Consider the following 23,960-nt stretch of genomic DNA (forward strand, 5'->3'; position numbering starts at 1 on the left):
TAAATTTCCATTGTTTCAGCCAGTGCGTGGTACTTTGTTAAAACAGCCTCAGCCCACTAATGCATGTTTATAGCTCTCCCAGTTTGTGGTTTGTTTTAAAATTTTTTTCTACCACGTTTTCTGATGAGTAGAAGTTCACAGCTTTAAAGTGGCAGAATGCAGTCACCCTTTTCCTCTATGGTTTACACTCTAGGATCTTTTCAGATATGCTTTGCTCTACTTAGGTCATAAAGATATTCTCCTTTTTTTCCTTCTATCCTTTAACTTGAAGTTTGGCTTTTCAAAAAGTAAGTGCTTGGACCACCTGGTCTTGGCTTTGGTGTGTGGTGTGAGGTAAGGCTCTGTTTTCATTTCTGAGGGAGTGCCCCTCTTTTCTCCTATCTCTCTTCCTACCAGGCTATAAGTTCTTCGAAGGTAGTGATTTTATGTTACCTCCAGCCATCTCCTCAGGTATAGAACAGACCCTGGGTGAATGTGAGCCAAGAGAAACATCTGTTTATATCCTGTGTGTGAAGCTAAACCTTTCAGGGAAGATGGGAGAGAGGCTTAACCTCTTGATGTCTGAAGAATTTAAGGGTCAATGGCCATCCAAATTAGTAACCTACTTCAGATCCATTCAAGTATCTTGAAAGAATGAGATACTGACTCTCTTCCAAATTGGGCCCCCAGTGAGCATCTTGCAGCAGGGACAGCTGTTCTAGCAAAGATGGTTCCAGAATATGTAACACTATCAACCCAAACCTCATGGCAGGCATGAGGCTACCCACTGTCTATAATGAAGGACCAACAGTGGACAGTTAGGGAGAACCGCCTCTAGTAGAAGCAGTGGGAGCAGCCAGGATACTTACAAGGAAGTGGCTAAGGGAGGGCCTCCGAGTCAGCAGGGTCCAGCCCCTAGACCTTTCTTCTGTGAGCTCATCCCACTTCTGCATAGAAAGCCCCCCTTCGGCTTCTCTGCATCTTAGTCACCTGATTAGACCACCCCTTACCCAACCATTCAGTCCACAGATATTTAAAGTGTCTACCACATGTCGGGCACAGGGCAAGCATACAGTAGGTGCTCAGTAATGATCTGTTGATTGGGCAGTCGTGCTAGACACAGAGGACACAGCAGTAAGCAAGACATAAGGTCACTGTAATGTGGTTGCTGATAGTAAACATTCTTCAGTGAATTATTATGTAGAACTAATTCATTATAAGATGATTTAATTAGCAGTGTGGTGTGTGCCATGAAGAATAACAAGGTGCTGTGGGAACCAATCTTCCTAAAACTCTCCAGCAGAAGTAGATAGAGGGCCAAGAGGGCAGCCCACTGAATAGTGGAGAAGGCCAGCATGGGCAAGTAAAGGGGGTCCAGGGGAGGGCTGGGGCTGGGCAAAAACAGGTCAGCTCATGCCTTGCAGCCAGGTAACGAGTCTGGACTTATTCCTAGAAATAGGGAGCCACTGGAGGCTTCAGATAGTCACCAAATTAGACGTGCGTGTTAGAGAGATCTCTCTGGGGCGCTTCCCTGGTGATCCCAGTGGTTAAGACTCCATACTTTCACTGCAGGGCATGGGTTCACATGCCCCATGGTGAGGTCAAAACATAAAATACAAGTTCTCTCTGGCTGCACTTCCTTCCTCTTCCAACCGAAGAAGCTGTCTCTCCTTCTGACTCCCCTTTCCACTCACGTTGTAATTAGTTACTTCTCCGCATCTCGGTAACAAGCTCTCTTATGAGCCTATGTTACTTTTCATCTGCTATCATTTCTCCAGGGCAAGACCACACCTTCTATGTTCTCACTTCTCTTTCCTACTCCAAGTGTTTGGAGGTAGGAGGGTTGTTACACGTTGAATTGTATCCCTCAAAAAGATCATGGAACCAAATCTCCCTCAAGGCCTCCAGAAGCAATACGACTCCGCCGACACCTTGACTTTGGACTTCTAGCCTCCAGATCCGGGAGAGAACACATTCCTCTTGTTTTAAGCCACATGATGTGTTGTCATTTGTCACAGCAGCCACAGGAAACTGATGCCATGGTAGGCTAAGCAGGCCTGAGTCACAGCCCTACATCCCAATGCCAGCTCCATCGCGGACCTACTGTGTGACCTTGGACATGCTGCCGAACCCCTCTGAGCCTCATTTCCTTTCCTCCTGGGGAAAATGGGGGACAAACCACAAAGTTCTAGGGGAGACCAGCTCTTCTTTTTTTTCTTTTTCTTATAAACTTTCATTTCTTTTTTTTAGAGAAATCAACCTGATGGAGTTAATCAGTCACTCCAATAAATTCTCATTTGAAATGTATTTTGAGTAACTGACATAAGCTTGTGATCATTAAATTTCAATCTAGCTTGTTTTGGCTGTTTAAGTCTTTACAAACTGTCCTTATATTTTTAACCTTGATGACTCACATCTTTTATTTTTATTTTTTAAAGTTTCTATTCGAGTATAGAGACCAGCTCTTCTTACACTTCTGTTGCCATGCATGACAGGGTTCTCGCCTACCTTCCCTCCCAGTCTAGCTTCTGTCTCCTGGTCTTCATCGTTCCTAATCCTTTTCCCTTGCCTACAAATGCAGTTTTTCCAAGAATTCAACTTGTGGTCCCCTTTTCTTCTCACATTATATATACAGTGTTTCTTATATAAGAATACTGTTGATGCCTAGGGTTTCAACTATCATACTTTCCGTGTGTCCCAAACATGCTGATTTCTTCTGAGCTCTAGTCTTGCCTAAGCCTTATATGCTTTCTTTCCTCCTTCTCCTTTTCTTTCTCCCTTACTTGATTCTCTTCCATAAATGCTTTTATTGAACATTTATTATGTACCAGGCACTGGAGAACCAGCAGTGAACAAGACAGAAAAAAAAAAAATCCCCATCCTCTTGATTTTCATATTGTAGAAGAAGAAAGAGACAGTAAAGAAACCAACTTGTAATGTCTGCTAGTGGTAGGTACTGTGAAGAAAAATAAAGCTGCCTAAGGGGATAGAAAGTGACAGGGCTGCCCCTAAAGAGGGAAGTCAAGGACGGCCTCTCTGAGATGGTGACACTGAGGCCAGAACTGAATGAAGAAAGGAGAGAGCCATGCAGGTATCTGGAGGGACAGCATTCCAAGCAGAGACAGCACGTGCAAAGGCCCTGAGGCAGGATCATGCTGGTGTGCTTGAGAAACCCAACAAAGTTGGTATGGCTGGAGCAGAGTGAAGGAGGCCACCAACGGGGTAAAAAGGTTAGAGGGAGAAGGGATTGGGTCTTGTTTACATTTTTATCTTCAACGAGATGGGAAACCACTGGAAAGTTAGAAGCAGGAGAAAGACCTAAGCTGATTCTCATTTTACTACCTTCTCCTGGCTGTTCTGTTGAGAATATATTGAGGGCGGCAAAGAGATGAAGCAGACAAACCCATAAGGAGTTATGATAACCCGGGTCAGAGGTGATGGCAGCTTGGACCAGCTGGTCAGAGTGGAGGGTACTGGAGTGGTGGGTAGGGCTGGCATGGTTTGCTGATGGGTATAAGATAAGACTTCTAGGTTTGACAGTAAATGGCGATATCACTGATGGATATGGAGAACATGCAGGCAGAAGCAATTTAGTTCAACCCTGAATGTGTTCTGAGTGAGGCATCAGCCACCATCTAGGCATGGGACAGGCCTAGGCTTATAAAGTTCCATGTTTCCATAGCTACCCTCCTCAGAAGCATCACTGAGGATGCTTATAAAACACAGGTTTGTGGGGCCTCGTCAACCCTACTTGACCAGATTCTTCAGAGGAGGAGACTGAGAATTCATATTTTAAACAAGTGCCCAAGGAAAGCTGATAACATGGGTATTTCTAGTGATGGGATCAGACCTAAATCCAATCTCTTATGATTATACACTGGAGGCGACAGATCGATTCAAGGGATTAGATCTGGCAGACAGAGTACCTGAAGAAATATGGACAGAGGTTCATAACATTGTACAGGAGACGGTGACCAAAACCATCCCAAAGGAAAAGAAACGCTAGAAGGCAAAGGGGTTGTCTACTGAGGCTTTACAAATAGCTGAGGACAGAAGAGAAGCGAAAAGCAAGAGAGAGGAAAAGATCTACCCAACTGAAAGCAGAGTTTCAGAGACCAGCAACGAGAGATAAGAAGGCTTTTTAAATAACAATGCAAAGAAACAGAAGAAAATGACAGAAAGGGAAAGAATAGAGATCTCTTCAAGAAAACTGGAGTATCCAGGGAATATTACATGCAAGGATGGGCATAGTAAAGGGCAGAAACATTAAGGACCTAACAGAAGCAGAAGAGATTAAAAAGAGGTAGCAAGAATACACAGAAGAACTTCACAAAAAAAGGCCCTAATGACCAGGATAACCACGAAGGCATGGCCACTCAGCCAGAGTCAGATTTCCTGGAGTGTGAAGTCAAGTGGGCCTCAGGAAGCATTACTATGTACAAATCTAGTGGAGGTGATGGAATTCCAGCTGAGCTATTTCAGATCCTAAAAGATGATTCTGTTAAAGTGCTGAGCGTAATATGTCAGCAAATTTGGAAAACTCAGCAGTAGTCACAGAACTGGAAAAGGTCAGTTTTCATTCCAATCCCAAAGAAGGGCAATGCCAAAGAATGTTCAGTCTACTATACGATTGCACTTATTTCACGTGTTACTAAGGTTATACTCAAAATTCTTCAAGACAGGCTTTATGGGCTGCTGTCTATGGGGTCGCACAGAGTCGGACACGACTGAAGCGACTTAGCAGCAGCAGTATGTGAACTGAGAACTTCCAGATGTACAAGCTGGGTTTAGAAAAGGCAGAGGAACCAGAAATCAAATTGCTAACACTTGCTGGATCATAGAGAAAGCAAGGGAATTCCAGAAAAACATCTACTTCTACTTCACTGACTATGCTAAAGCCTTTGACTGCGTGGATCACAACAAACTGGAAAATTCTTAAAGAGATAGGAATACCTGACCACCTTATCTGTCTCCTGAGAAACCTATATGCAGGTCAAGAAGCAACAGTTAGAACCGGACATGGAACAGCAGATTGGTTCAAAATTGGGAAAGGAATATGCCAAGGCTGTAAATTGTCACCCTGTTTATTTAACTTATATGCAGAGTACATCATGAGAAATGCCAGGCTGGATGAATCACAGGCTGGAATCAAGCCAGGAAAAATACCAACAATCTCAGATATGCAGATGATATCACCCTAAAGGCAGAAAGTGAAGAGGAACTAAAGAGCCTCCTGATATGAATAAAAGAAGAGAGTGAAAAAGCTGGCTTAAAATTCAACATTCAAAAAACTAAGATCATGGCATCCAGTCCCCTCATTTCATGGCAAATAGATGAGGAAAGCTGGAAGCAGTGACAGATCTCTTGTTCTTCAGAATCACTACAGATGGTGCCTGCAGCCACGAAATTAAAAGACGCTTGCTCCTTGGAAGAAAAGCTATGACAAACCTAGACAGAATATTAAAAAGCAGAGGCATTACTTTGTCAACAAAGATCTGTATAGTCTAAGCTATGGTTTTTCCAGTAGTTATATATGGATGTGACAGTTGGACATTAAAGTAGGCTGAACACTGAAGAATTTATGTTTTTGAATTGTGGTGCTGGAAAAGACTCTTGAGAGTCCCTTGGACAGCAAGATTAAACCAGTCAATCCTAAAGGAAATCAAACCTGAGTATTCATTGGAAGGACTGATGCTGAAGCTGAAGTGCCAATACTTTGGCCATCTGCTGCGAAGAACTGACTCATTTGAAAAGACCCTGATGCTGGGAAAGATTGAAGGCAGGAGGAGAAGAGGACGACAGAGGATGAGATGGTTGGATGGCATCACTGACTCAATGGACATGAGTTTGAACAAACTCCAGGAGACAGTGAAGAACTAGGAAGCCTGAGTGCTGCAGTCCACAGGGTCACAAAGAGCTGGACAGGACTTAGCGGCTGAACAACAACAACAATGGAGTAACAGAAAACGAACGCCGGGTACCAGGCTATGTATGAGCTGGTGAGTGGTTGTCTAACAATAGTTAAGAGTCTATCTGAGTTTTGCAGAAAGTGAAAAAGCAGGCCTGGATGACAAGGCTTGAGTCCTTGGATCCAGCTGTGCCTGAAGCTCAGGAAACTTCTGGGGGTCTTAGTTCCCTGAGCCAGAATCTCTCTCCTCATCTCCTGTAAAGGACACCTGAGTTGGGATTGTGTCCCTGGCGGTCCAAAGGGTCTCAACAGACTTCACTAATGTCACAGCAGGCAAGTCCAAGCCCCCATTCCTGCCAGAAGACGAGGGGTGGCTGGTCTCTCTGTGCTACAGATAAGCAGCCTCCGTTCGCACTGTGTTGCCAACCAGAAACCAATTTCCCGTATCACGCAAGCTTGAAGTGCAGGTTGCATGGTCACCTGGACCATCCAGGGGTGGTCAGGGCCACAGTGGGCCTGCTGCTGAAGGGGACCTCTGCCATGGGCCTTGAGAACATGGGAGGGGCCAACGAGAGAGCCCTGGATGGTGGGAGTCAGAGCTATTCTCCAGTGGGTTCCCCCCACTGGGATGTGCAGCCTTTCTTCCAGATGTGTTTGCAAGCTGATCTGACCTTCAGCCTCCACAAACCGACCCGTCTGCCTGGTTTAACTCCTAGGCCAGTACAGAGCCAAAAGAGCTGAAGTTATCAGCATACGCAGAAACACTTCAGGAAGTGAATTGTGTGTCCCATCTCTCCTTCTCTCCTTCCCCCCAGCACTGGGACGACACACATCTTGAGGCCAACACCAGGAGTAACTTTCCAGATCAAACAGGACCATGCCTTCTGGGGGTGGCTGAGCAGCCCCTTATATCCAATGGTGCAGTACAGCTGCCTTCTGTATCCATGGCTTCTCATCCACAGATTCAACCAAGTGGATCTGGATTCGGAATTCATGTATATGGAGAGTTGTCTGTATGGTGATGGAGTCTTAAAGGCAGGGACCAGGTCTCACTCACATTGGTAGCCCTAGAACCTGCCATCTGGATGCGTTCAACCAACTGGGACAGTCATGGAAATTTTCAGCCTCTCCCTCTTTGAACAGAGCCCCAGCATCCTTGCTAATCCTCTCTGAGGCTCACCGCCAGATGCCTGGACCACCCACCCTGCTGGCCACTCAGAGCGAGAGCCTCATCTTCTCATTGCCAGCTGGAGAGGATGGATTGCTTGGTTGGCACCAGTTGCTTTAATTTCCTTGGTCAATCTGAGTTGCAGTCCTTCGGCTGGGAAGGTTTGAGCACGATCTTCATGGTAACAATGGACAGCGACATTCACTCAGTGTTAACCAGCAGTGAGTGCCAATTAACCGAGGCCCTGCCGCGTGGGGGCCTGGGTAGACAGCACAGGCGTTATCACATGCCACAATCTCTGAGCGTGGGGTTGCTGTTCCTGTCATTTTCCAAAAAAGGAAAGGTAAACCTCAGTGAGACAGGGTGGCGGCCAAGAGCAGATGCTGGCATCAGAGCGGAGCCTCCTTTCTTCGCTCACTGCATGGCCTTGGGCAAGTCACTCACATTTTCTGTCTTACTTTCCGTAACTGTTAAATGGGAATACTGAGAGTCTCTGGTGGTGGTTTTCAAACTTACATGGAAAGCCCTAGAACGGTTTCTGGTCTACGGGAAGCACTCAGGAAGAGTCAACAGTTTCATCACCAGTGACCCTGAGTAACTGGCCAAGGTAACCCCACTGGAAGTGGTGGGACTGACTCCAGCCTGAAGATTCTGGGGACTGCAGGGTCATGCTCTTGACCACAGCATGCCACCACTGTATACACGTGTCAGGCTCTGCGGTTTGAATCTCACGTGAACTAGGTTTATGGCTGCCCATTGAAACATAGCAGTGTTACTACGATCAGTGGTCTGCTGGTAAATGTTTAATTCTGTGGGGAGGGGAGCATGAGGGGGGAGGTTCTGATTAAAATACTACAGTATTTGTCAATTTCATACACAATAGCTGATTTTCAATCTACCAACATGAAGTCAGCTGGCTTGTGAAATTCCTGAAAATTCCTCTACAAGCCAGTGCAGACTAGTTCCAGCATACCACACAATCCCCATTTTATAGACAAAGAAACTGAGGCTTAGAAATTATAAGTTAACTTTCCCAGGCCCCTATCTGCGGAAGGTGGCAAAGCTAGGACTTGAACCCAGGTCTGTACGACTTTATGGCCTGTGCTCTTAGCCACCATCCCTTCTCTTGTGGGGTAGAGCAGTATGTGCTGGTGGTAAGACCTCCTGCCTGGTGATCAGGTAACCTAACTCTAGTCTCCTTTCTGTCACTGAGGGCTGTGTGACCTTGGACAAGTCACTTAACCTCTCTGTGCTACAGTTTTCTCATCTATAAACTAGGATTGGTTCAAACCATCTCTGGCTCCCCTTCTAGTTCACATTATAACTAGGAATCAAAAGCTTGTGTTAAGGCCTGAAATGTAACCTACATTTCTCTTTTAGGAGGAAGAAACAAGAAGGACCACATAGATAGTAACTACTAGTTAATGCTACCTTGTAAGGCTCTGGACTGAGTCCAGCCCTGGCTACACAGTGTTGCCAAAAAACAGCTGTTCACCAAACCTGGGCAGGAAACCCTTTTAACACACACACAGAGGCCAGGATTATGCCAAGAGAATCAAGACTGACAACAGCTCCGGACAAGTTAAAGACGGATTCTCATTAAAAACCTGACATCTGCTTTGTTGAGGGCCTTGCCTGTGAAGGTATCAGGCGGTGTGTGTGGGTATATGCTCAGTCGTGTTTGAGTCTTTGCGACCCCATGGACTGTAGCCCACCAGGTTTCTCTGTCCATGGGATTCTCTGGGCAAGAACACTAGGCTGGATTGCCATGCCCTCTTCCAGGGGATCTTTCCAACCCAGGGATCAAACTCTCATCTTTTATGTCTCCCGCATTGGCAGATGGGTTCTTTACCACAAGCACCATCTGGGAAGCCCCATCAGGGGATGAATGATCACCAAATACAGTATGCAACCAGGGGAAGCTGGGGCATGCATGGCCCCCAAGCAGATTCCAGCTACTAGGCCCAATCAACACATGACTCTGGGTGCTTCAAATCATCACCATTTTCGCTATTAAAAGATGGCCTAAATTGGCTGGAGCATGGTTAAGACCAAAGTAAATTATACACTGAAACACCAATTGGATTCTACGGCCAGTTCCTCACAGCTCAGTCTCAGTTGCTTCCCAAACTCTTCTCCCTTTTCTGGCCTCCTCCCTCCTCAGTTCCCTCTCCCAACCTTCTGGTGCCTGAGTAGCTGGCCACTGCTACTCAGTGCAATAATATACGCCATGTGAGTTGCCAGCCAGACCTTGGTTTATTAAGAGGCAACGTAGTAAAGTAGCTAAGAGTACAGCCTCTGAAGTGAACCAGCATGGGTTCAAATCCCATTTCTGTGGCCTTGGGCATGTTACTTCATACATGCCTCAGTTTCCACATCCATAAAATGGGATGATGATAATAGTGACTACAACAGAAGCTTTAGCACTGTGCCTAGCACATGGTGAGTGCTCTGTAAGTCAACTCAAATTACTCTTATCTTCACATTACTCCCCCAACTCCCGTCACAGTAGAATTATCATCCCTAATTTACTGGTGAGGAATAGGACCCAAGTTTATGCAGCTGGTAAATGGTGAAGCCAGGACCGTAACCAGGTCAGTCTAACTCAAAAGCTAATACTCTCTACACAACGATATTTGTTCAATTAAAAAAACACCTATCAAGTTCCTTCCTATCAAGTTCCTTCTAAAAAGATACAAAGAATGAATCACAAAAGCTGATGTCACAGAGGGTCTGGCCAAGCCTTTAGCTGTACATGGACAGAATGCAGTGGGGGGTGGGTGGACTTTGTCTACTGACCACAGAGCTGGCTGCCCGGGCCCAAAGCTGGGGAACCAAAGAGAGGGAATAACAGGGCCAGCATCAGCTGGACCCAGTACCTCCCTTTGGGATTTGTAAGAAGCAGAGACTGGGTCCAGCAGTTTTCAAAACCATCCCCCTTCCCCACCTCTATGAGCAGAGGGGAGACACTGGCCAGGTGGGAAGGGCCGGTGACTGTCCCTGCCCACCCACTCAAAACAGAGAGAGATGGCTGCCTGGAGGGTCACTTGCAAAGGTCAGGTGCCTCCTCAAGGAGGGGAGACCAGAGCCTTTTTCTCCACGGGCATCTGCTTGGTCAGCGGTCTTGCTCACCTGCTTCACACCTTCCTGCCTAGGGAAAAGAAGAATGGAGAGGGAAGGGGGAACGTGGAAGACCCTACACTCAGAGCCCTCAACATGACAAGGTCAAGTGTGGTGATACTGTGGGTGCACCACAGCCCCCAGCCCTGGCCAGCCCTCAGACTCTCTGCCCATGGAGTCTCTGGATGCCAGGGTCCTCTTGAGACTGAGATCCCCCTAAAACTGAGTTCCTCTGCTGAGTTTATGATTAGCCTCTCTATCCAAAACTTTACTTCCTTTCTTTTCCTGAACCTGCTCCCCTCAAGATTGTGGAGCATCAAAGAAAAGGGGGCACTGAAACCACACAGAAGACCCTGTGTCCTTGTCCTTTGAAGTCAAAGTCTCTTGCTTAGCTCTACCAGGCCTCCCCCGAGTCTCTAAAGACCGGCTCAGAAGTTGATGATTAGGAAACTGAAGATGTAGAAACAAAGAATAGCTACTGGACTCAGACACTGGTAACAATTTAGACTATAAATCCACAGATCAAAAAAACCCCGATTCTCTGAAAGATATGTAACAGATAAAGACTTGACACATATTCCTAAGTTGTTTTTACGGGAAGTAGACCTCTTCCCCCAATAGACGGAAAAAGCTGACTGCAAGAACATAGATCCTAGACTGGTTGAAACCAGAAGGCCTGTTGATGCTTGAAACTTCACCTTGATGCCAACCTACCTGAGAATCGTGCACAAGCTGATTATGTACCCTGAAGCCCCCTCCTTCACAATGCCTTTAAAACTTCTTCCCTGAAATTCATTGGGAAGTTTGGGTCTATTGAACATGAGCTGCCCATTCTCCTTGTTTGGTGTCCTGAAATAAAGGCTGTACTTTCCTTCACCACAACCTGATGTTAGTACACTGGCTTTACTGCTTGAGGGCAAGTGGACCCTAGTTTGGTTCAATGACACACTCTCCTTGGATATATGGATTCCTGGAAGCATCCTTCAACCTGTGTCTGTTGGGCGCTGGTGAACATATGCTCTACAATAACAAAGAGAAAACTGTGGTCATGGTTGCAAAGTAAGGAGACAGTCATGCTCCTTCTCTGAAACCACAGTCCTTCTCACTTCCAGGCCTCCAAGGGCTGTGATGAACCAGCCTCCACTGTGCATGAGGAGGGTGGGGTGAGGGGAGCCAGGCCCCTGAGACTCCTCCCTGGGACTTCTGGAACTTTACACAAGTACTGCCCAACTGGCACGTAAGCCCGGGGCAACTCGCGGCCACTTTTGCTTCCCCAGGGGAAGCGCCTTTCTGAGAAGAAAGACAACAGAGGGCGGCAGGCTGAGGAACATTCCAGCTGAGGGCTCCCAGGACAACCAGACCCCTCAGACTCGGTGGTAGCTGGAGCTCACACAACCAGACTTTCGTCTTTGGCAGAAGGAAGTTTGAGACAGGGTTCTGTCAGTTGTAACCAAGATTTGGGGACACATAAGAAAGTAAATTTATTTACTTCAGAGTCATGCAATTTTGGAGAAGGCAATGGCACCCCACTCCAGTACTCTTGCCTGGAAAATCCCATGGATGGAGGAGCCTGGTAGGCTGCAGTCCATGGGGTCGCGGAGAGTCGGGCATGACTGAGTGACTTCACTTTCACTTTTTACTTTGATGCACTGGAGAAGGAAATGGCAACCCACTCCAGTGTTCTTGCCTGGAGAACCCCAGAGACGGCGGAGCCTGGTGGGCTGCCGTCTATGGGGTTGCACAGAGTCGGACACGACTGAAGTGACTTAGCAGCAGCAGCATGCAATTTTGCTTCTATTGCTCAACCGAAACAGAAGTCCCCACACTGATATTTCTCTTGGTTACCAAATCAGACTGTCCTTTGGCCATTTCCAAAGATCCAATCAGTTTGGTGCCCCTAAGGACGGCCACCAGCTCACTCCTTAGACTCTGAAGGCACTTCAGAGGTTCCAAGCAAACAGAATTTTTTTAAGAAAGAAGCAAGATACATAGTGAGATAAAAATCTGGGTATACTTATGAAGAATACAGTCTTATCACATTCAAGTTACGCTTATCAAGTTAAGTCAGTTTTGAAAGTCCTCAGCCAGGATTTTCCCCTTTATTAGATTAATCTGTAGTGGTCATGCATGTGGGCTTGGAGTGAGTCTCAGGTTCAAGCCCATACCACAGCTGTGCAATTTTGGGTAAGTTTCTCAACCTCCCTGAGGCTCAGAAAAGTGAAAGTGAGTCACTCAGCCACATCCAACTCTTTGTGACCCCATGGACTATACAGTGCATGGAATTCGCCAGGCCAGAATGCTGAAGTGGGTAGCCTTTCCCTTCTCCAGGGGATCTTCCCAACCCAGGGAACAATTGCAGGCAGATTCTTTACCAGCTGAGCCATAAGGGAAGCCCTCCTGAGGCTCAGGGTCCCCAACTATAACATGCAGGTGCCAACGGCATCTATCTGGAGGGGTATCATAAGAGTCACACTGAGCCCAGGGTCTGGCATGTGGTGACAACCAGAACACAATTATTGCTACAACCTCTGACTTTTCTAAGCTCCAATACTTTGGCCACCTAATGAATCTGATTTATTGGAAAAGATCCTGATGCCGGGAAAGACAGAGGGCAGGAGGAGAAAAGGACGACAGAGGATGAGACGGTTGGATGGCATCACCAACTCGATAGACACGAATTTGAGCAAGGTCTGGGAGTTGGTGATGGACAGGGAAGCCTGGCGTGCTGCAGTTCATGGGGCCGCAAAGAGTCAGACACGACTGAGTGACTGAACTGAACTGAACTGAACTGACTTTTCTGCAGCAGAGGAAACACACACAGGCTTCACTTCCAAGGCCATGGGATTCTGAGTTATAGGCATCGAAGATCTAAGAGGGGTTCCTTTGGATAAAACAAGTCTCACATTAAAGTAGTTTTCAAAACATAAATATCCAGCAGCCAGGTGTGCAAATATCACTTTTCACTAAGCACATTTTCTTCTAGGCTCAAAGCAAATATTCTTCCTCAGCAGGCAATCTGGCTTTCTAATAAAAGATACCACACCCCACACGAGTCAGAATTATCTCCCAAGAATGTCTAAGAGCACATCACCCTGAGCCTGCTCGAATGGCTCCATAAAATACCATGGTGACAGCAGCCAGACTGGCTCATTAAACCATCATCCAGCTGACCAGCGAGACCACACCTCAGACGTGTCTGTCCAGCTCTAATAGCCAAGCCCTTTCTGCCTTCCACCGGCCACCCAAGTACTTCCCAGAATGAGGTCCACAGTTCACCTGCATCAGAATCTCCCAGCATGTTCCCTCAAGAGCAGGTTCACTCAAGTCTTAGGAAACTGGAATCTGGGAGGCTGAGATCTGGGAGCCCCACGGCCACAGCTCCTGACTGATTCCGATTGCTGGTGAAGACAACAGTGGCATCCCCTGTTTGAAAATCCCCCCTCTGCTTGAAAGCCCTCAGGAACAGCACCCCTGAAACTGGAGTGTAAAGTCTAAGGGCTGGCCCTGGGCATCAAAGACTTTGCCTTCAAATCGTCTCCCAAGCTGGCCATTTGTTTACTCCTCCTTCTACCCGGGCCCAGCCAGCACCACCTCCCGCCTGGAAGCCTGCAGCATATTACTCCTAACCGGTGTTCCCCAACATTTTCTTATGAACTTTACCAAATACAGAGAAGCTAAAATAACTATACTATGGACCTATTCAAATACATCACCAAGACCCTAAAATGAACAGTTATTAACGTTAATTCTGCAACTAATATTTTAAAAGCATGCTGTAACTGCTTTACTGCATATCTATTGATCTTTTTTGAGTGCATTTTAAAGTAAGTTGCAAGCACTAGGGCCCTGAACACTTCAGCAGGCATATCATTAACCAAAATGCAATGTTTATGGCTCTTTCATTTTCCAGGTAAAATTTATATGCAACAAAGTGTAAAAACCTTAAGTGACGAGTTTGAAAGCACATACACCTGTGTATCCAATGTCCCGATACTATGAGTCCAGAAATTTCCGTTTGGCTCCTTTCCAGTCAATCCCCTTCTCCATTCACAACCACCGTTTCAATTTTTCACCATAGATTAATTTTGTGATTCTTAAACTTTATATATATGTAACTTTATACAGTTCTTAAACTTTATATATATGCAAGTCATGCTTTCTTGGGTCTGGCTTCTATTTTGCATAATGGTTGTCAGCAGGATGTTCTACTTAGCATAATGTTTGCGACATTCATCCATGCTGTGTGTATCAATACCTGTGTGTATCCTTTTTCCTTTATTGCTGAATAATGTTTCCTTATATGAATAAACAATAAATTTGTTATCCCTTACTCTGTTGATGAGCACCTGGGCAATTTCTAGTTTGGAGCTATCTATCACATATAGAGGAGAACGCAATGGCACCCTACTCCAGTACTCTTGCCTGGAAAATCCCATGGATGGAGGAGCCTGGAAGGCTGCAGTCCATGGGGTTGCTAAGAGTCAGGCACAACTGAGCAACTTCACTTTCACTTTTCACTTTCATGCACTGGAGAAGGAAATGGCAACCCACTCCAGTATTCTTGCCTGGACAATCCCAGGGACGGGGGAGCCTGGTGGGCTGCTGTCTATGGGGTCGCACAGAGTCAGACGACCGGAGCGACTTAGCAGCAGCAGCAGCATCACATATAGAGTTTTTCTGAATGTGCATCTACAAGTTTTTGTGTAGACGTTACATTTTCATTTCTCTTCGGAGTGGCACTGCTGGTGCATGGGGTAGATTTGTTTAGTTTTACAAGCAACTACTAGAATTTCTTCCTAAGGGGTCACATCACATGATGCGCCCACAACACTGTCTGAGAGTTCCAGTGGCTCCACGTGCTCACCAACACTGGGTGTTGTCGGTCTTGGTGATTTCAGTCATTCTGACAGGTGTGGCCTCACTAAGGTTTTAGCCTGCATGTCTCTATGGATAATGAAGTTGAGCACTTTTCCACGTGCGTTTAGATCGTTTGCATGTGTCTTCTGTGAAACATCTGTTTGAAACTATTGCCCATTTAAATACTGAATTCTGTCTTTTATTATTTATGAGTCATTGGAGTACTTTATGTATTTTGGAAGTAAGTATAGTGTCTCCTCCAGTGACAGTTCTCTCCAGGCAGCCTGGCTGGGTCACCCCTCCTTCTCAAAACACTCCAGGGAATAAACACTCCACACCCTTAGGAACAAATCCAAGTCTACCTCAGCCTACAAGGTCGAAGTGATGTGGCCTTTTTTCCCAGTTCAGCCTCACCTCCTGATGCTCTCCCCTCACTCACTCTCCAGCCTCACCCCCTGCCTCAGGGCCTTTGCACTTTCTGTACTCACTGTTTGCATGCTCTTCCCTGAACATCTCCCAGGCTCACTCCCTCAGTCCTCCTGGCTCTCTACTTAAATGCCATCTCCTCACCCGTCTGGAACAGCTTCCCTACTCTCACCACCCGGCCACCCCTCTCCAGCCCCTAATCCTGCTTTATTTTTCCTTTTGGCAGAGACAGTGCCAAAAGGCATGATGTGGTAACTCATTCGCTCACTGCCCACCTCTGCCACTAGAACATAAGCTCCCTGAGGTCAGCGGCTTTGTTTTGCTTGCTGCAGAGAACCAGTCTAATGTCTTGGTTATGACATACCATTTTTTAAGCCAAAGGGCCTCAGTTCTACTACTGAGCATGGACAAATCACTTAACCTTTCTCTGCCTTAAGGGGCTGAGAGAACTTACTGAGGTCTGGGAGACCCACAGCCCATTTTCCCCCTTTGTAAAATGAACGCTTGTGAGATAAACAAGTGAGCATGTGTAGAACACTGCTTAGCTCATAGCTGACCCCCATGAGTGTAAAGTGAAATTAGCAGCCCCAGTCCCTAGAAAATGACAAGCACCCAACAAATACTCATTGACTACCTATATGGATGGTTTATGTATGTACAATACTTTTACTGCATATTTCTAATGTTCAGTCTATTTACAATTTTCCTTAATTTGAGAGGCCTTCACAGTCAGAAGTTAATTTCTCTTGAGGACAGTTTACATTCCGAGAGATGCACTGCAAGGGAGGCGGGAGTAGGTACCATGTCTCCACTTGACATGAGCAAACCAAGATTCATGAGGTTACATGGCGCCAGTCCCAGTGGAACTAGTGAAAGGGCTGGAACAAAAACTCTGTTTCCTCCTAAAGCTCTGTAAGTTTCCAGCATGTCCACGGGGCCTCTGTTCTCTCCAGCTCCCTCCTCCTTCCTTCCCCAAACAACACAATCTTTAGAGAAATGAATACCCTTCATCCTGAATTTTTTTCTGACTTAAAAAAACCTTAAAGAAATAACTGTACATCCATGTTCACAGGAGCATTAATCACAATAACCAAAAGGTGGAAACAACCAAGCTTCCATCAATGGATGTATGAACAAACAATATGCGATCTACCCACACAATGGAATACTACCCAGCCTTCAAAAGGAAATCCTGCCACAGGCGACAACAGGGATGAACCTTGCAAACATTATGCTATGTGAAATAAACCAGCCTCAAATAGAAAACATTGTGTCATTCCACTTATAGGAAGTAACCAGAGGAGTCAAACAGGAAGTTGAGTAGTGGCTGCCAGGGGCTGGGGCCAGCAGGGTGTGGGCAGCTGCTGTTTAATGAAGACACAGCTGTATTTTGTGAGATGAAGAGAGTTTGGATATGAATGGGGATGATGTGTATGTATTCAATACCAATGAACTGTACACTTAAAAATGGATAAGATGGTTAATTTCATGTTACATGTGTTTTGTCACAATTATTAACAATTTTTTTAAAAAGAGTTGAGACTACATGGATTTCACCTCTAAATGGCCAAAGCATCAATTCATTTCAATCCACTCGGATGAGAGAATTTCTCTTGGGGTCCATTTTAACTTCATACCACATCAATCATCCCACACCCTTCATATTCCCTATGTCTTCATTTCCACTATCTTTTGAGCCAACCTTCTCAATGAGGCCCAGTCTGCAGTAGTTCCATTAGCTGCTGACTTCCTGAATGCCAGGATCAAAGACACACTCATGTCTTGTGTTCAAAGGCACAAAACAGCTGAGACATTCTGCATGAGCCAAAGGATGCCTACATGCTGATCCTACAACCAGCAGCCCATGTCCGCATGGGGTCCCCACGGTGGAGACTGTAGGACTAACAGACCCTAGGAGTCACTCTGACCCACAAACTGTGAAGTCAGGCTGAAAATGAGAAACTGCTTCCACCCCACACACAGCTGCATTCTCGGAGCGCTTCGCTGAAGACAGACGCCCGCCTCCAGTGGACATCAGCGGTGATGGCCATGTGACCGCCTGGGCACACTGTGTGTGGATTTTATCTTCTGTCTCCAATGCAGGCCTATTTTGCCTGATGTGGATTTTTGTTCAAAACCAGTATCTCCTTTACCACATTTGTAACGACAAGCAAAGCAGTTCCCTGGAGCTCTGTCCTGTGGCCTAACCCTGACCACCGTCTCTCCCTGGAAAACCCTCCTTCCCCAATAGGGAACAGCCCAGCTCCCATCTCACCTTTTCATGGGAGACCCTGTTCTGTCCTCCACCCTCCACCCTCTCCTTCACCACACAGCAGGCTTTCTCATCCTCAGCACTGTGGACCATCTGGGGCTAGATCTTCTGCGTTGTGGGGTCTGTCTTGTGTATTGTAGGCAGTTTAGCAGCATTCCTAATCTCTACCCACCAGAACTATCCCATCCAACAAACCCCAGATTTCTCCCAGCACTGCCAAATGTCCTGGGACTAAAACTATCCCTGTTTAGAACCACTGTTTCAAAGAAACAGAGGCTTCAGGGAGGCCTAGGGCTGCCCAGCTAAAAATCAGATTTCCCAGTCTGGTCCCCACCAAAGACCTGTGATCAGGGCGGCTGGCTCCCTTATCTAAAGGAAGAAACGCTGCAGTGAAGTCCAGGATCCAGAGTTCCCCTCCCAACCACACACCAGGCAGAGGCTCAGCCTCGCTCAGTGGTCACCCTCTCACCTAGGCCCCTTCACAGCTTGCCTTGCAGGGTTTTCTCCTGCATCCCCTTTGTGGGTTGAATTGTGTTCCCTAAAGGTGACCTGACATCCCGGCCCCCAGGACCTCAGAATGTGACCTTCTTTCCAGATATGATTAGATGAGGTCATCCTGGAACAGGGTGGCCCCTAATCCAACTGATGTCCTTATGAGAAAAGACACAGAAACACACATAGAGAAGGCCATGGGAGGAGGGAGGCCGAGATCAGAGTGATGCAGCTATAATCCAAGATTGCCAACAACCATTAGAAGCTGGAAAGAGGCAAGAAGGATCCCCTCCAGGCTTCAGAGGAAGCACGGCCCCGCCAGCACCTTGATCTTGGACTCAAAACCTCCTAATTGTAAAACAATAAACTACAGTTTTAAGCCACCCAATTTGTGGTGCTTTGTCACAACAACCCTAAGGAAACTAAGCCACCTTGAAATTCTATCTCAAGCTCTGCTTCTAGACACCCCAACAGACAGCTGATGTGCCCACTCAAACAGCATATACTCCAGAGCAAGCTTGAGATGAGTCTAGACTCTCGCCTCGATTTCCACGAGCCTCTCATTACGCGAGAAGGAAGAAGAAGAAGGAGGGGAGGAAAGAGGGAGGGAGGGAAGAAGGAAATTCGCTTTGGGGATCCTTCCATCCTCCACTCATTCAGTAAATAGTGCTGAGCACTATCAGCTGCTCATCACTGTTCCAGGAGCAGGGGAGAAAGACGAGAACAAAACAGACAAAAGTTACTGCCCTCGCGGGGTTCACATACCAGCAGGGGAGACAGACCATAAAATGCCCAGTCTATGGGATGGTAAGTGCCATGGAGAAAAGCAAAGGAGGAGAAGGGGATGGGGCGTGCCCGGGGCAGGGGTGAAGCGACAGATGCTCCACAGCCCAGTTTCAGTTCAGGCAGAGAACAGCACGCCTGGGCGCCTTCTCTTTTCTGCCCAGCCCTTCTGTGAGGTTTGGGGAGCTCACCTGGCCACTGGGCAAGGATGGAGTCCACGCCCACCCCAGGGCCAGAATGGCGCCCTTCAGAACCACCCCTGGCTTTGACATCCCTCCTTCTCTGTCTCCTCCTCAACCCTTCCTCTTGCTTCCTGGGATCACCTCCTAAATTAACGACCTGCACCCACCCCCAGCCCCTGGCCCCAGCTTTCAGGAACCATACCAGGGCAGGTGCACCTGGAACTTTCCATTTCAGCCACGATAACACTTCAGCCAAGACCTAGGGGAGCCAACCTGTGGGCATGTCCAGACCCTCCCCCTCCAGGGCTCTGCCCTGACACAAAGAGTGGAATCTGGAATTTATCATGTTTGGTGGGTCTCCCTCTGTCCACATAATTTACTTGACAGTTGAAAACCTCGATCTCAAATATCAAGGAGGATACACGACATGATCCCATATATCCTGCTTGTGTGATGGGAAGGCAAACTTAGGATTACAGCAGACACTAACTACCTTCTCCTGACCGTGATCATTCCTGCCTATATGAATCTGCCAGCTCTTGTATATATTTTGCATCTGTGGATGTCAAGGGGCTCTGTACCCACCAGTGTCACAAGCCAGAAATACCAGGAAATGAACCTCCCCACCCCCCAGCCCTCGTTCAGTGACTGACAGGAGGTGGTGTATTAACACCCCAGCTCCCTCGCCTCTTGGGAGGAAAGGCTCTTAGACCTATGTCCGACACTGGCTTCTGGCTCCTCTAACAGGTTTCTGCTCCAGTCACCACAGTGGTGGCTGGCCTGATATCTGCATCTTTTAAGTGACATTCCTACCTGCTCTTGGTATTTCCTCCAGTGTCACCTCCCTATTAAATGACTTCCTTGCCTGAGAGTCTTCTTTTTCTTGGGGAATCCAAACTAAGAGAGTGATAGTTTTGAAGATGTATATATACGCACATACAATGTAGCAGCCCCTCGAGTCCTCGTTTAACACGTGCATCCCAAATGTGATGCTGGATGACCAAATCCCTGGAGGAGCTCAGCTTTAGGAGCACCTTGGTGTATTCGATGCAAAGTAATCCTATTTGCATTACAAGGATCACTGTCAGACATGGATGGTCTTGACCAGCACGGGATCTTTTTCCCCTGGACTCCCCCCACATCTTTCCACCCGCAGTGAGTGCACTGCTATCCTCCAGCCCACAAAATGCCCCAGAAAGGGACCCTAAAGCCCACTGGGGAGAGAGTTTGGTCCATGGGTAGCTCCCCAGGCAGCCCATTGCGTGTCACTGCGCTGGAAGAGGGAAGGAAGCTAATCTTACAATTCACCTGAAAAGCAATCATCCATTATCCCGGTCTTCAGCCCTCATCTTATTTTTCCCAGATCAATTCCTGAAAGTCAAAATGACAGATAGCTTCATACTCTGGACAATAATTCTTCTTAGTAAATAAGCCAGCATCAATGACAAAAAGTTCCCAGGGTAGTGCTGGTTACCTGAATCCATACATGTGCTATAATTTCATAGAATCACACACACACACACACACACACACACGCACACGCACACAGAAGATGCTGGTGAAGGGACTTCCCTGGTAGTCCAGGGGCTAGGACTCTGCACTCCCAATGCAAGGGACTTGGGTTTGACCCTGGCCAGGGAACTAGATCCCACACTCCACAACTAAAGGTCCTACATGATGCAACAAAGATTCACAATCTTGTGTGCCGCAACCAACACCCAATGCAGCCAAATAAATAAATAAACATTAAAAAAAAAAACTGGGGAAAATTGCATAAGGCCTAGTTTAGCTACCAAATAGTTTCTTGGTGTCCTAGCGTACACAGATCGTATGAGATTTACCAGCCAGGAAGGTGGATGAAGAACACACAGGACTCCCTGTACTGTTCTTGCAACTTCTTGGGAGTCAAAAAATTATTTCAAAATCAAAAGTTTTAAAAATGCAAAAAAAAAAAAAAAAAAAAAAACCCAAACAAACAAAACTTAAATTCTGAGATTAAAAAAATAATGATCGTTTTTTACAAAGCTCCCAGCAGGAGACACTGCCAACCCACCCCTTACCTGAGAACTGGGAATCAGCGCCTTCCACCAGTGACCACCCTTCACCAGGTCGACCTCGCACAAAGGCACAGCCACCTTGCCGATGACGCAGTGGCGTGAGAACTTATCGAAGTCCAGCACGGTCAGGAGCAGGGTCCTCCTCTGAGCCTCCAGGAAGGGGATCTCGAAGGTGTAGCGCTCCTCGAACACGGGCTTCTGGGTCTTGCGTTTGACTCCGGTCTGCTTGGAGTTCTTCTGGTCCGGCAAGAGGCAGATCTTGACGTAGGGGTTGGAGTGCGCCATGTCCTGGCGCGCGCCGTCGTGGGAGATGGGGGGCGGCAGGTCCCTGGCCTCGATCACGCGCACCGTCAGGTGGTTGTGCAGCAGGTCGTACTGCGTGCTGAAGTGCAGCATGCCCAGCTGGTACTTGGACAGGATCTCCGCGTCCGTCAGGAAGTCCACGTCGTCACTGTTGGCATCGAGGGAGTATAGGCGGGGCTCGAACTTCCTGAAGTAATCATCCGGCGTATAGGTCCGTCTGAGCACCGAGGGCTGGATGGGCTCTTTCTTGGCGCTGAGAACGCCGAACTCGATGGGCTTAATATCAATCAGTGGAGAGCTGGGCCGTCTGGACTCGAGACCTACACACCCAGCAGAAATAACAATTAACACCACCAAGTACTGGACTGGATCTGGGCCGATGTGTGAGATCAAGGACCTTTCATAGATTCTCACATTGTTTGCTCTGCTTCATAATGCTCTTTCCATATGCTCTCCACTCCTGGAAATCCTCTTATTTACTCTATGAGAGGAAGGGCAGCGGCACAAATATCCCCATCTCCACGACAGCTAATTGCCAGGCACTGCTCTAAATGCCCTGCGTACATGGAGAAGGGAATGGTTACCCACTCCAGTATTCTTGCCTGGAGAATTCCATGGACAGAGAAGCCTGGCGGGCTACAGTCCATGGGCTTGCAAAGAGTCGGACACGACTGAGCGATTAACACTTTCACATTCATAACCCTCACAAGGCATTAGCCAGTGACTATTACCTTCACCGACTCGATGGACGTGAGTTTGAGTGAGCTCCGGGAGATGGTGATGGACAGGGAGGCCTGGCGTGCTGCGATTCATGGGGTCGCAAAGAGTCGGACACGACTGAGCGACTGAACTGAACTGATGACCTTCGCTTTACAGAAGAGGAAACAGAAACTCTAAGTAACTCACCGAAGGGCACCCCACTGGTAGGAGGAGGAGCCAGGATCCAAGCCCCACCTATCTGGCCCCAGGGTCCGACTCTAACCATTCCCAGCCTCCGATTTCACAGAGTTGGCTCTGGGGCCAGTGTCTGGGTCAAATTCCAACCCAGCTACTTCCTCGTGAACCACGTGACTCTCTAGTAACTAGGCAAGTGACTCCAGACACATTTTACATGCTCGGTTTTCCCATCTGTAACATGGAGCCAGTCATAGCAACCACATCAAAGATGGTGGTGAAAACTCACTGAGCGATTCGTGGAGAGAGCCCAGCACAGAACGTGCATGTGGTGAGAGGCACTGAATGGTAACTATTATTCACCTTCAAGGCTCACATTCACAGCTCATCACGTTCGGGGTGCCTCTCCCCTCCCCATTAAGCAGAAGAGTTCACCGCTCCCAGGTTCATTGTTGCCATCTTTGCTCATCTCTCTATTCTAGCAATAACCTCATGGTACTCTTTTCTCTTTCAAAGCACTTAATTGAGGTATGACTGACACACACAAAGTTGTCCATATTCAATCTACACAACTTGATGGCTTTGATAAGTATGCACCCATGAATCCATCACCACAATCTGTGCCATAAACTATCCATCACTTTCAAAAGCTTCCTCCTGCCTTCTTTACTTACTTTTGTGTGTCTGTTAAGAACATAAGATCTACTCTCTTAGCAAATGTTTAGGTACTCCACATAGTACTGCTAATTTTACACACTCTGCTGGAGTGGATTTCTAGAACTTACTCATCTGGTATAAGTGAAACCAACACCTGCCTGGTTCAAGCTCCCTGGGTAACCATGTGCTACTCTGCAGATGCTTAGGAGTCTGACTATGAGATTCCTCATGTTGTTGGGAAAATTACATAGTATTTGTTCTTTCGTGGCATCTTGTTGATTGCCCAAATACCTGCCTGTTGGCTAAAACCGTGAGCCCTTGCCAGTGCATGGCAGCACTGATAACTGTGTGCTAAACACGGTCATCTCTACATAGAGCTGGAAGTAAGATTTAGGAATTATCTAGACCAGCGCTATCCAAGAGGAAATAAAACGTGAACCAGATACAGACATACAAGGCCACAGTTCAGTTCAGTCACTCGGTCATGTCCAACTCTTTGTGACCCAGTGGCCTGCAGCATGCCAGGCTTCCCTGTCCATCATCAACTCCCAAAGCGTGCTCAAACTCATGTCCATCGAAGCCCACAAAGGTAACTTAAAATTTTCCTGTAGCCACAATTATGTAAAAGTACAAAGAAGCAGGTGAAATTTTTATATTTTATTTAAACCAATATATCCAAAATACAATCATTTCAACATGTAATCAATATAAAAACATTTTAGTGAGACATTCTAAATTCTCTCTTTTTTCATACCGGCTTCAAAATCCAGGGGGTATATGACACGTACAGTGCATCTCAATTCAGCTACACGCCTGTGGACGCTGTATTGGACAGCGGGCTGCACAGGGCAGACAGGCCCTC

At 47.0% G+C, this 23,960-nt stretch overlaps 1 protein-coding gene across 3 annotated transcripts in view; it reads right to left on the minus strand.

Moving 5' to 3' along the window:
- Positions 1 to 23,960, minus strand: part of SYT17 (synaptotagmin 17) — an 83,296-nt gene that overhangs the window by 47,173 nt on the left and 12,163 nt on the right. For all 3 annotated transcript variants that reach the window (XM_018040977.1, XM_018040976.1, XM_018040978.1), the window contains exon 5: positions 21,248 to 21,867. In XM_018040977.1, coding sequence (XP_017896466.1) covers positions 21,248 to 21,867 — 620 coding nt within the window. The remainder of the gene's footprint in view (positions 1 to 21,247; positions 21,868 to 23,960) is intronic.

The sequence above is a fragment of the Capra hircus genome, chromosome 25, assembly GCF_001704415.2.
Source record: "Capra hircus breed San Clemente chromosome 25, ASM170441v1, whole genome shotgun sequence".
Taxonomy (NCBI): Eukaryota; Metazoa; Chordata; class Mammalia; order Artiodactyla; family Bovidae; genus Capra; species Capra hircus.